Source organism: Hypanus sabinus, chromosome 3 (genome assembly GCF_030144855.1).
Source record: "Hypanus sabinus isolate sHypSab1 chromosome 3, sHypSab1.hap1, whole genome shotgun sequence".
Taxonomy (NCBI): domain Eukaryota; kingdom Metazoa; phylum Chordata; class Chondrichthyes; order Myliobatiformes; family Dasyatidae; genus Hypanus; species Hypanus sabinus.
In genome coordinates this window covers 152,013,945-152,027,622 of record NC_082708.1, presented here as the reverse complement: position 1 = coordinate 152,027,622, position 13,678 = coordinate 152,013,945, and the positions used below count along the sequence as shown (strand labels likewise).

Genomic DNA, 13,678 nt, shown 5'->3' with positions numbered 1-13,678 from the left:
TTTGCTGGGGGTGTGTAACTGGCCATCTGTTATCATGTCCTTTGCATGCCTGGATATAGTTTTGTGATTAAATTACTGAAATCCAACTGGATTTCTGAGCCATTGAGAGAAATGCATTTTGTTCAAAGCCTGGTTACTTCAAACAAATATGGAATTAAAAAAAATAAGATTAGTCTCAGTTATGGAGTTATGGCAGCTGGGGAACTTCTGGAATGTTTAAAAACATCTGATTTACTTAGATGAACAAAGATATTGCATTTTTTCATAGATAAAACTGGCTTCTTTTTCATTTTACTGTCAATGGATGGCTGTGGGAAGACAAACAGATTTCTCTGCTTTTGTTACCTACCACACCTCAATTTCACTCTACTTTCCCTCTCATCCTAAACTCATCCTGACTTTCAGTCAGTCCATTTCTCCCATCATCTTGTGCTCAGTGACCAGCATGGTATCCTGGTCCACATGTCCCTCAATTTGTGAGATTTTTACTCTGGAGTTTAAAGATATGATAATAGAGGCTTCACCAAATTTGTTTATACGTTTTGCCTAATGGTTTGGCCTTCTGCTGTGTACACCTTCCCAAAACAGGTGTTCCTCTGCAATACAGCGTACGTTTTAACAGAGGAGGTGTTATTGATATTCTTTTTAACAGTTATAATTACAGATACAGAAATTTTTAAAAATACCCTTGCAAACCATATCTTATTTTCTGCATTTTAAATGCAAATCTATAATGCATAATTTATTGTGACGTATAGTTATTCTTGAAACACAGTAGGCATTGTGCTATATTTCTTAGTGCATTTGATCATTGAAATCTCTCGTGGAAATCCAAGCACAGAAGCAGCAAAGTTCATTGCATTACACAGACATGGTAATTTCCCTTTCTGGAGGTGCTGCTACATTCTCAAACTTTTCTGTTCATATCACTTTTGCACTATTTCAGAATGCACTGCAATCTTTCCCCATTCTGCTGCTTTGTGTTCATAGTATTCATTGCTGTATTAATCATGACCATGGTTTCTCTGTGAAATGTCAATGAAGAAATTTCTTTCAGCAGCATACAGTATGTAGGAGAAAGACAACGGGTAAGTCAGCCTCTGTGGAAGGAAGTGGGTAGTCAACATTTTGATTTGAGGCCTTCATCGGGACTGGAATTTCATTGTAACCTGGTGTGTATGAAAGTAACTTGATCTACTCTATCTGTTGACTTCTGTTGTTTAGTGATCACACGCTCGCCTACATCCCCTCTTTGAATGTCGTTGTCTCCTTTGGCTTTGGAAACCAGGGAAAAACAGAGAAAGGTTCATCAGGAAACCAAATTCAACAAGGTAATCAAACGACAGCAACTCACTCCTGACTTTGCATTTCATATTCATCCCATAACGTTTGAAACAAAGTTGGCAAGGGCAGTTTACATTTCTGCAGTTATTTGCCATTGACGGAATGTCTCATGGAATCAGTTGTGTAGATTCCCGAACTGTTCAGACTCGCCAAGGTGAGTTGATGGAAAGCAGCATTCACAAGATAAATGTAAATGAGATATTAAATAAGTTCATTAATCCTTCTTTTGAAACAAAAATTCCGGATTCCGGTTAATTGAGACACATTGGGATCAGTACATTTTGGCCTAATTAAGCAGCTGCTCCAATTAGCTGAAGTTTTGTGGAATTAGTTAAAAAGGTATTTAAAAAAAGACAAACTACCATTTAGCTGGTATTTAAATGAAATAAATTAGAACACTATCACTACAACTATAGTAATATAAAACTGTATTAGTTCCTTATAGTTATCAACAGAGCAGTTCCAGTCCAAACCTTAATTTTGATTGTAACATTCAAGATGATACTCTCAAATACTTAATAGTTTTTAACTTGAAGTAGTAAAATCGATTAATTTTTCACTCCTGACCACTACTGACATCTCCAAGTTTGAATGGTTGAAACTACAGTGAGCGAAATGGTTCTAAATTGTCAAAATGCATGTCTCTTGCCAACTATCGGTGACAAACAATCACTGCTTTTTGAGCACAAACATACAACTGACGCTATTTAAAACTTTTCACTCCAAGCACAGTAATACACAAAATGCTGGAGGAATTCAGCAGTCAGGAACCATCAATAGAAAAAAGTAGACAGTCAATATTTTAGGCAGAGACACTTAATCAGGACTGCCCTGAAGGGAGGTCTTGATCCAAAATATTGAATGTCTACTCTTTTCCGTAGATGCTACCTGACCTGCTGAATTCCATCAGCATTTTGCATGAGTCGCTTGGATTTCCAGCATCTGTAGATTTTCTCCTCTTAGTGCTACTCTAAGCACAGTATAGTGTCTTAATGGCCAGACAAGTGATTGCTACTAACGCTATGTAAAAACTGGATGGTTTCACACGGTAGACTTATTCAGAAAGTCAGAAGGCATGGTATCCAGGGAAGTTTGGCCAGGTGGATTCAGAATTGGCTTGCCTGCAGAAAGCAGAGGGTTGTGGTGGAGGGATTACATTTGGATTGGGGGGGGCGGGGTTGTGACTAGTGATGTCCCACAAGGATCGGTTCTGGGACCCCTACTTTTCATGATTTTTATTAACAAGCTGGATGTGGGGGTAGAAGGGTGGGTTGGCAAATTTGCAGACGGCACAAGGATTGGTGGTGTTGTGGATAGTGTTGAGGATTGTCGAAGATTGCAGAGAGACGTTGACAGGATGCAGAAATGGGCTGAGAAATGGCAGATGTAGTTCAACCCAGAGAGGTGTGAGGTGGTACACTTTGGAAGGACAAACTCCAAGGCAGAGTACAAAGTAAATGGCAGGATACTTGGTAGTGTGGAGGAGCAGAGGGATCTGGGGGTACATGTCCACAGATCCCTGAAAGTTGCCTCATAGGTAGATAGGATAGTTAAGAAAGCTTATGAGGTGTTAGCTTTCATAAGTCAAGGGTTAGAGTTTAAGAGTCGCAATGTAATAATGCAGCTCTATAAAAGTCTGGTTGGGCCACATTTGGAGTACTGTATCCAGTTCTGGTCGCCTCACTATAAGAAGAATGTGGAAGCGTTGGAAAGGGTGCAGAGGAGATTTACCAGGATGCTGCCTGGTTTAGGGAGTATGCATTATGATCAGAGATTAAAGGAGCTAGGGCTTTACTCTTCGGAGAGGAGGAGGATGAGAGGAGACATGATAGAGGTATACAAGATATTAAGAGGAATAGATAGAGTGGACAGCCAGCACCTCTTCCCGAGGGCACCACTGCTCAGTACAAGAGGACATGGCTTTAAGATAAGCAGAGGGAAGTTCAAGGGGGATATTAGAGGAAGGTTTTTCACTTGGAGAGTGAGTCAGTGGTGGAGGCAGATAAACTAGTGAAATTTAAGAGACTACTAGACAGGTTTATGGAGGAATTTAAGCTGGGAGGTTATATGGGAGGCAGGGTTTAAGGGTCAGCACAACATTGTGGGCCAAAGTGCCTGTACTGTGCTGTACTATTCTTTGTTCTATTAAAGTCTCCTGTCCCAATTTAGTAGCATGATGTCCCAAATAAACAAAGTAAATTCAGCTATGTTTTTAATTTTAATTTTTATTCTTTGGGGAGGGGTGGTTGTTGACATTTCAGGCTGAAATGTGCTATTTACTTTTTCAGATAGATGCTGCCTGGCCCGTTGAGTTCCTCCAGCATTTTGTGTGTGTTGGTTTTGTTCTTTAAGAGTTGTTCCAAATAAGCAGTTGCCCTGATTAACAAATGGCCTAATTAACTGGAACCATATTGTACATGTTTTCACTTTGTGGTGCTGTTGCAGAAGCTTCTTTATTTCATTCTAATTATTTAAACAAGGCACCTCCTGATCCCTCAGGTGCACTTAATTGTCTTCCGGCTTTTGGTGTGGTTCACAAGAGCATCTTGTTTGGGAGCTTGCTATATGGAAAGTAGATTCACTAAAACGGATTTATTTCAGGCTACATCCACACTAGACCGGATAGTATTGAAAACACCAGTTTCACGTAAAAATGATAGGCATCCACACTATGCTTCTTTAAAAATATCTCCGTCCACATTGAAACGAGGATTTCAGCAGATTTCCTCCTACTTCGCATGCGCAGGACACATCTACCGAAAACAAGTGACATACTTGTTGTCGAATCTCGCCGTGCAAGATGATGCATGTTTGTTCAGTTACAGACTAGAAAAACTTAAACAATGGGCAGCTGTTGGCTGTCTCTCAGGAGGATTTAAAAGTTTAAAAAAAACAAATACTTGAGCGTATGAAGACAACCGACAGGGAGTTCACGGACTGTATGACCTGGCTGATGATGAACATTGAAAAACTGACTAACTCTGCGTTAATAAAGCCCCTTGTTAAATGTGTAAAACATGTCTGCGCCAGTGTTACCTTGTATTTCCATACAATGTTACATTAGGCTGTTACACATCTATTGTCAGAGAAGTACTTGCATAAATAGGTAAACCACCTTCATACAAGCAAGGACAGAAAACAGGGCAAAGTGAGTATACTTATTTATTCTGTAAGTTATGGGTCAAAGTATTTGGTGAGTACATTTCTGGCTTCAACCTCGTTGCGGGCTGTTCTGATATTGTTAGGTTGCGTTTAAAAAAAAAACAACAACAATGTAACGGCGTGCTGCTGTCTGATAGCGTTTTCAGATTTCTCCGGTTACCCCGTCCACACTGATCTGCCCAAGCAGCATTTTTAAAAATACCCACCCTGGAATGAGTTTCTGAAAAGCTCCGGTTTCAGGGGACAAAAATGCCATTTTAGTGTGGTTGGAGGGTAAAAACGAAGAGAGAAAGCTTCGGTTATGGATTTATCAGGTGTAGTGTGGACGTAGCCTCAGCCCTCATCCTTTGAGATTGCAATAGCTTGCTCCAAAATTACTTTATTGCCTGCAACATGTTTTGCAATGTCACAGAAAGGATTTAAAAGGTGCTATAAAAATGCAAGTCCAATCACAAACAAGATAAATCTGCAGATGCTGAACACCCAAGAAAGACACACAAAATGCTGGAGGAGCTCAGCAGGCCAGGCAGCATCTATGGAAAAGCGTAAAGAGTTTACCTTTTGGGCCGAGACCCTTCATCAGGACTTGAGAAAAAAGACAAGCAGTCAGAGTTAGAAGGTGGGGGGAAGGAAGGGAAAACGCATAAGTCTTTATTTTTTTTCCAGTTAAACCTCGTGGTATCTCTGGTTTACAGATAGTGCTGGAGACACAAGAGATGCTGGAATCTGGAGCAATGCTTAAAATGTTGGAAGAACTCAATGGATCAGGCAGCTTCTATGGATTGCTAATGGCCATAAAGGTCTCGACTTGAAACATCGATTGTCCATTTTCCTCCGTCGACGCTGCCTGGCCTGTTGAAGTCCTCTAGCTTTTTTTCATGTTGTAGCAAATCGTGTTGCTGCCTCAGTTCTCCAGCCATTTAGGCTTACATCGACCTCTGGAGAGTGCATGCTCTCCCTGTTAGCATACAGGTTGCCTCAGATGCCCTAGTTTCCTCCCACATCCCAAAGATGTGGCAGGAGAATCAAGGTGGTATTAATAGGCTTGCAAGCAAGAAAAGTAACAGTTAAGTGCGGAAAATAGACAGAAAGGATTACTCTGTGACCTAGCATAGGTTGGATGGAACAAGTGGCCACCTTTGTTGTAAGGAAACATGAGAAATATGGATTATGTATCCAAAATGCCAAATCAGATGTTTTCTTACCAAACACATATTTCTTACAGAGACCCAACATGCCAAAGTTTACAAGATCTTTGCAGGACCAAACATTAATTTTTTTCAGACTAAGGTAAGCAAAAACAATAAAAGCTAAGTCCATGAGAGTGCAAAAAGTGACCCACAATTTTTTTTTTTCCTGAGGTAGGATTAGGGTTGTTCAGGTTAGTCCAAGTACCTATGGTTGTAGGGAAATTGCTGTCCTGAACCTGGTGGTATGGGACATAAAGCTTCTGTACTTCCTGCCTAATGGTAAAGGACATCCTGAGAGATTGTTGCAAATGTATGAAGAGAGTCAAAATCATACTAAACATCAGAAAAACAACAAGCCAACAAATGTCAATCTGGGTAAGGTTTTATTTAAAGGCAGCAGGACATGCAAAGTGATCTAGGAAATAATCTTGGAGCCCTGTTTGTATCCAGCCATGCATAGTAGTTCTCAAAATGCTGCTGACAAAATGAAGGCACAGACAGAACACATGGTGATATTTTTGAAACAGTTGTCTGATAGATCATGAGTAGAGATTTCCTGGCAACAGTCTCCATGGTTTTCATGATCTGCCGTAAGACTTCCTTCTGGTGAGTACAGGAGTTCTTAATGAAAAAAAAACAGCATTAGTGTAGAACCAACATCAAAGCATGTTGCTATAGTAAAGTATTTATAAAGCTGTTGCAATTACCATAAAAATATTGAAAATCCAATTCCTCATCTACATTCACACTTAAGTGAGGTGCACATTAAGGCCATAACTTATCATGAACCTCCATGATGTACTTAACACCCAACAGAGCTTCACTCAGATCAGTCCCACCTATCACAGCCACATGTTGTCTGACCAGTTGCTCACACGCCTTCTGGAATACTGGTTGACAAGTGGATGTCACTTATAGGGGAGGGATTCCAAGCAAGACAGACATCTCTGTGGCATGGCTAGATTATGCAGAGCCAAAAATGTGGTCCTCTCCCATTTGACAAAACACCTTTACAAGAATGAATCAGAGAAGAAATCATTCATGCCATTTACTATATGGTGGATTACTGTATAGATGTGAAATACTCCTGATATAAGATCATTAACTAGAATTTTGAACCTTAGATTTGCAAGAATTTCATCTGCACACATTAGATTAAGATACCATAAAATACATTACACAAGTGGTTGGAGTAGAATACTCGTTTATGACACTGGATACCAGATTAATCATATGTATGTTCAGGATCTTTCCAGTCCCTACCTCATTCATGACAATTATTTCAAGAATGTTAGAAATAAAAGCAGGAGATGACCGCTCAGCCATTCAGGGAAAACATAACTTCACTTGTTGTTCAAAAGGATCTGTTTCAGTCTGAGCACCTAAAGCAGAAATTTCCGCAGATTTCCTACCCTCTGTCATCCCTTAAATTGCCATCCCTCCTCTTGAGACAATGCCCCCTTGAACTACACTCTCCAGAAAGTGGAAATGACCTATTGTTATTTCTCCTGTCAATGTGTTTCAACGATACCTAGAATTAGCCTCCTGTTCTTAATCTTTCTGTCAGTAGTTTGTTGTTACATCATCTATCTATTTAAGTAAGGACTCTGGAGTTGAATTAAGTTGCAGCAGTTCAATGTCTGATTCATTTATTTATAGTATTTTACTTTCAGCTTCAAATGCCTGCAGTTGACCTTCGTTGCAGAGACAGTAAAGAGCAGATGCTCATATTTGATACAACCATTGCTGAGAGATGGATCAACATTGATGAATACAATGCTGCAGAAAGAATTCATGCAGAAAGGTCAGCACTGTTTATATCAGTTATTTATTTGGTTTCTGTCCTTTGCTTTAAGATAACTCTTCGCATCCGATGCAACTAAGAATGTTTGTGGGCTTGTGTGAATTCCCAACAGTGAGTCATTCCAGCCAGTTTGTTGCAGAATCTCAGTTTATGCATTGGGCAAGCAATATAATAGACTCATAAGGCACAAACAATGACTACTTAATTTTTTGAACCTATGCCAGCTCAGTCATTGAAGGATCTGTTCAATTTATCCTTCTTTGTTCCTTGTTAATTCACAGGTTTTCCATCTCAGGTACATTTGTAAATGAGTACTGAGTCTGCTTCTACTCTTCAGCTAGGATTTTCCAACACAATGGCTTCAGAATCTTGGTGGTACTAATGGGGCTAATTGGCCAATAAGAAAGAGCATGTAGTTCCATTCATTCAACCCCATCAGCTTTCTAACGGTACTAGCTCCTGCGAGTCTCTTAGTTGGATAAAATAAAAAAATAGTGAAAGAGATTGCTCATAATTATCTGTTGGAAAGACTGACTGAATGCTCACATCACTGAATTATTTTGAACCAAAAACCTTGATCAATCCATGTTATTTTACCTGTTTAATAACATATTGAAATTACAATACTGTGGGCCTCTCAATTATCAGTCCTCTACTCGAATGAGGTTGAACATTCATCCTACGTTTTGGAAGCTCAGCACTAGTTCTACTCCCAGAATTTCTGTTGATTTTTTTTTAAGAAGTTGACACCAAAATATTTTTTCACAAGTTTGTTTGGGCTGCCTGCAACTTTTTTTGAGGGCAGTAGACTGCAGCTACTGGAATCTGGAACTACAAACAACGTGCCGGAGGAATTCTGTGGGATGGAAGAATTGTCAAAGTTTTAAGTCTAAATTCTTAACCAGTCCTGATGCAGGGTTTAGCCCTTAAACTTAACACTCCACCCACAAATGACATGTTGACATGTTGAATTCTTCTAGCAGATTAAACATAGAACACTACAGCAAAGTGCAGGCCTTTCAATATGTGTCCTGATGAAGGGTCTCAGCCCGAAAAGTCGACAGTGCTTCTCCTTATAGATGCTGCCTGGCCTGCTGTGTTCCACCAGTATTTTGTGTGTGTTGTTTGGCCTTTCAATATGTTATCAACCTACTCTAAGATCAACCTAACCCTTCCCTCCTACACAGCCCTCAATTTTCTATTGTCCACGTAAGAGGATCTTCTTCTTAAGACTATCACCCCTACTGAGACATAGTCCACCAGAGTTGTCAGTCCTAGGCTAGTCCTTCAAGTTGTCCCCAGGTATAGTCCATCATTGGAGATCCCTCCTCTCTCATCAATGAGATCTTTGGAGCTGCAGTTGGTGTTTTGGTAGCTCAGGGTTTTTACGGGATGGGGATGCTGGCCCCCATGCCCAACGCTCTTCCTTTAACATCTGGTCTTGGGACCATCCATGGCAGAGTTCACAAGGTTCTTAAATGCCCCTAATGTATCTGCATCTACCACTACCCCTGGCAGGGTGATATGTGTACTGACCACTCTGTGTATAAAAAAAATACTTACAAACAGTCCCCCATAGTTTCCTCCAATGACCTTAAAATTATGCCCACCGGTATTAGCCATATGCGCTCTGGGAAAAGGTCTCTGGCTATCAATTTGATCTATGCCTCTTGTCATCATAAATACCTTTATCAAGTCGCCTCATATTGTCTTTTGCTCCAAAGAGAAAAGCTGTAACTTGTTCAACTTAACCTCATCAAACATGCTCTCTTATCTAGGCAGTTTTATGTTAAATCTCTTCTGCATCTCTCTCAAGTGTCTACATCGTTCCAAAATGAGGTGGCCAGGGCTGTGGACAATATTCCACTAACTGACTACTTGTTGGTTGCATTTCTTTGAAGTTCATTCCAAAATTTACATGGGAGCATTATGTCAGATATTTCTTTTCTAGAAATTCAAAAGAAGGTATCACAGTATCAAATGAGCAATGTAACACTTACTATCTTTCATATTATAGGGAAATTGGTTTAATATTTTCATCCCCGTCCTGCCTGGTTGGGAGTTTCCTCAAGAGAGGGTGAGTGAAATAAGAGCTCAGTATTTACATCAATCTGGATTCATGACACAAAAAATGAAAAGGTACGGATGTTTAAAAACCAAAATAAAAATGGAAACTGCTGAAAATACTCTGCAATACTGGCAGTATTTTTGGGAAGAAAGCTAGTTTCAACTTGACTACAATGATCCACTGAAAGGTAATCAACCTGTAAAGTTAATTCTCTTTCGCTCTCCAGAGATGCAACCAAGTATTTCCAGCATTTTTTTAATTTTATCAATAAACAAACTACTAGAGGAAACCAGTGGGTTTAGTAGGTTCTGGAGGCGAGGGATGAATTGTCAATATTTAGGGTCAAGGCTCTACATTAACACTGTGAATGGAGAGGGAAGTCAATGTAAAGGGGAGAGTGGAGTTTGGTAAGCAATAATTGAACTAAGAAGAGATAAGGGATGATAGACAGAAGAAACCAGGTTGGTGAGAGGGTGGATGGATTTTGGGGACAGAGGCAGATGAATATTAGATGGAAGCAAACAAGGTTAAATATGAAAGTGGAGTAGATTGAATCAGGTGAGGTAGGTAGGGTGAAAGCTGAGAGAGGCTAGGGGGAGATAAATGGGGACACAGAAGGTACAAGAGCTGGAATTCTGAAAAGCAAGGAAGGGGAAAATGAAGGACATACACAAATCTGGTGGAACGCAGCAGGCCAGGAAAATGGAAAACTATTAAGGTTGAGATGTAGGGGAGATGGAACCAGATGGGGAGAGGATATATGCATGAAGTGTTTGTAAATGGATCCCGGAGAGAGAGGGCAAGGTGGGTGAAGGGGTGCTGGACGGGGTGTATGGAAAAAGGAAAAAAGAATGGGAGGACCTGAGGTGGATCAAAAGAAGGGGCAAGGACAAGGGAATGCAGTGGTAAGGGTTAACTAAAATTGGAAATTTCAATGCTCATAACATTGGGTGTAGATTGGCAGAATGTACCCTCTTTCCATTTTGGATATGTTATATTTAAAGGCATGAGAAAAGGAGGCATTTCTCTTTATAAAACATCCTGTCACAAATTCTGGCCATCCTAAAGTGCTCCACAGTTGGCAAAATACTTACTATGAGTAGTTAACTTACAATTTATGATGCCACTGTCACTAATGACCACATCATCTATTTGATGTTGAATGGTTGAAGGACTCTGATTAAAAATGTTGCTGAAGAATATTTACATAACATTCTCAACATCTCTTCTGGAATACTGCGTCACCAATAGTGCAGAACTCCCATGGCACTATACAATGTGTAAACTCAAGTGCCCTGAGTGTGGCTTGAACTCAATATCTCCCTTGGAGTAGAGATTGGCACCAACTGTTGCAAAAATGACTTGCAGAAGGAACCCAATGGGTTAAGCGACATCTGTTGGAGGAAAGGAATCATCACCAGTTATGTTCTGACTGACAGGTTACTGAAGTATCCTTCAAAGGGTAAATGGTTGCTTAACATGTTGACGAGTAGGCAAAACTAATTTGTGTTCTTGCACTTTTTCAAATTTTTTGAACTTGCATGATAGAAAGAAATAATGTTTAATTGTACACCCAGCCAAATGAAAATATAGCTCTTTATTAATATGAGGCATTGAGTTAAAACAGACTCAGGCAAAATTAGAAAAGAGCTTGTGTAATACCATTGAGCTTTGTGTTTGGAGACATGCTGACATGTTGGATTTGGAAGAATTTGAGATGATTAATTGATTTATGCTGTGAATTATTATATTAAGGATGTATTAGAAATTGTAATATTTGCCTTATAGTGAAGAAGACCGGTGCAAAACAGGAGACAACCTTGTGAGTGTTGATGTGGAAGCAGCCAGAGAAATATTTCAGAAGCTTACTGCAGAAGACTGGATTTTCAAAGTGGTAAGTACCTGCACCATTTCATTGGAATGACTGGTTGTGCTAAACTAAATTAGATTATTAAAATTGGTGTCATTAAGCCATATGGAGCTACCTGGTAATCTAAATTTAAAAGAGGAGGTTAAGTTTCTAATATCACTTGTTATGAAGTGATACTCATTTCATTGTAATGAAATGAGAGAAACTGAAAGAGCATGCAGTCCTCTCTTTGAATACCTGATCTATATGGACTATATCCCCCAGAAGTGCTAATCTTTTAAGTTGTTTATCCAGGTGCCCTGTTAACTTTCTCAGAATCCTGTAAATTTGTTTACTTGAGGGCTCTCTGATATACATGGTTGTCCTGTGGGTTTCATGGCTTATTCTGCCTGGGTAATTTACACCCAATTGTATGAACATTGAAATTTCCAATTTTTGGTAACCCTTCCCATTGCATTCCCCTGCCCCTGCTCCTTCCTCTGATCCATCCCAGGTCCTCCCACTTTTCCTTTTCCGTCATGATTAGTTAGCTTAGAAATTGCAGCTGCTTTTCCCATTGGTTAGCCGCCTGGTGTCCAGTTTCAAACATCCCAGGTATAAAGTAGCAGGTGCAAGAGGCTTGCTCTCTCCTTGCTTGTGTAACCCCCTGGGTCGCCTCAGGCTCGCTCAGCTCGTTCTCATCTGGGGGAGCAGCCTTCAGCCCCGCCAAACTGGGTAATCATCTTGAGTGGATGCTGTGTGATGTCCCCACCTCGCCAACGAACAAACAGGACAACATATGCGATTAAATGATTACAATTTATAAAGATTACTATAACTGATTAATAACCATACAGTATATATGAAGGAAACGAAAATAAAGAAAAGGCGCCAAACTTATCAAAGTCCAAACTACTTCCTGCACAACCGTTGGAGCTCAATTACTGAAGTCTTCTGTCCACCATTCGATCCCCTCCGAACTCCTCGACTCGCAGCTCAGGACCACCCGAAGTGGTCAACCAAGCACATCTAGCTTCATCTCCTCTCCTCGGGGTACCTCCTGGCCTTGGACCCCTGCTTGGGGTCCATTCCTTGCCCAGTTTACAGCATTGCGTCTCCCTCTCACCCCCCCTCGTGCCGACTCCCCAAAAGCTCAACAACAATAGCTTACAGACTTAGAAGAAAGAACATTAATCCCAATTGGTTTACAAAGGAATACAATTCTCGTTACCAGTAAATTTTAACCCGAACAAGCTTCCAGCACTCTCTTGCAACAAAGAAGCATTCCTACTTTTAACAAAACAAAGAAGCCATTTTGATTAACATACGCAGTAACAAAGAAAAAGAAGAAACCCCCCCCCCTTTACACTTGTTTAAGGCAAGTGGTGCAAGTAACCTTTGAGAAGATATGGTCTGCATGCACTTTTAGCTAAGCATATTTGTTTTACATTGAACCTTGTACTGTCTGTAACTTGAGGAACATGAATGTTTGGCCAAACTTTTACTGTTTGTAAATATTGATTAATATGTTTATTCCCAATCGGTGTTCTCTATCTTACTTGCCAAACCCGTGAGCCTGATTCAGTGCTACAATGATTGGCATTTATTTTGAATTAGGGTGTTTAATGGTCACATAGTTGATAACATCCAAGGAAGGGATGGTGGTGTCGCAGTCAGTTCTGCCTCACAGCATCAGGAACCCAGGCTTGATCTTGACCTTGTATGTTGCCTGTCTTCACCCTTCCTGTGTCTGCATAGATTTCTGATGGTACTCTGCTTTCCCAACACATCCAAAAGAAATGCTGGTAGATTAAATCATTCCTGTAAATTACCCCTAAGATTAGTTAAATGGCAAAAGAATCCAAGGTGAGTTAATAAGCTTCTGAGGGAAAATGACGAGGGGAATATACAGGACTGGGAACTGGCATGGGCTGAATGCTACTTTGTACAAATAGTAAGTGTTTGTTTTACAGATAAGATCAAGCCTGACATCAAAATTAATTCAACATCTTGAGAGGTTGGGCTCTGATGAAGAAGCACTGATGATTTACTTAATTCTGCCAGAATGCCAAGTAATGAAAGAGTACAGAGATCTGGTTAATGGCTTTGTAAAAGCCATTGCACATCTGGATGCGCCCTCAAAGGATATATTGGGTAAGAGAGCTGAATCAAGTTTGGCTCTTGCTCTTGCACTTGCATTCACCTACAGACCAGGCTGGAGAAATTAAAAGGAGAAATTTCAACACTGACCCTCAGACTAC

At 40.2% G+C, this 13,678-nt stretch overlaps 1 protein-coding gene across 1 annotated transcript in view; it reads left to right on the top strand.

Moving 5' to 3' along the window:
• Positions 1-13,678, top strand: part of LOC132390939 (uncharacterized) — a 122,799-nt gene that overhangs the window by 17,597 nt on the left and 91,524 nt on the right. The window contains exons 7-12 of the mRNA XM_059963474.1: positions 1,225-1,331; positions 5,732-5,796; positions 7,370-7,500; positions 9,518-9,577; positions 11,357-11,462; positions 13,391-13,571. Coding sequence (XP_059819457.1) covers positions 1,225-1,331; positions 5,732-5,796; positions 7,370-7,500; positions 9,518-9,577; positions 11,357-11,462; positions 13,391-13,571 — 650 coding nt within the window. The remainder of the gene's footprint in view (positions 1-1,224; positions 1,332-5,731; positions 5,797-7,369; positions 7,501-9,517; positions 9,578-11,356; positions 11,463-13,390; positions 13,572-13,678) is intronic.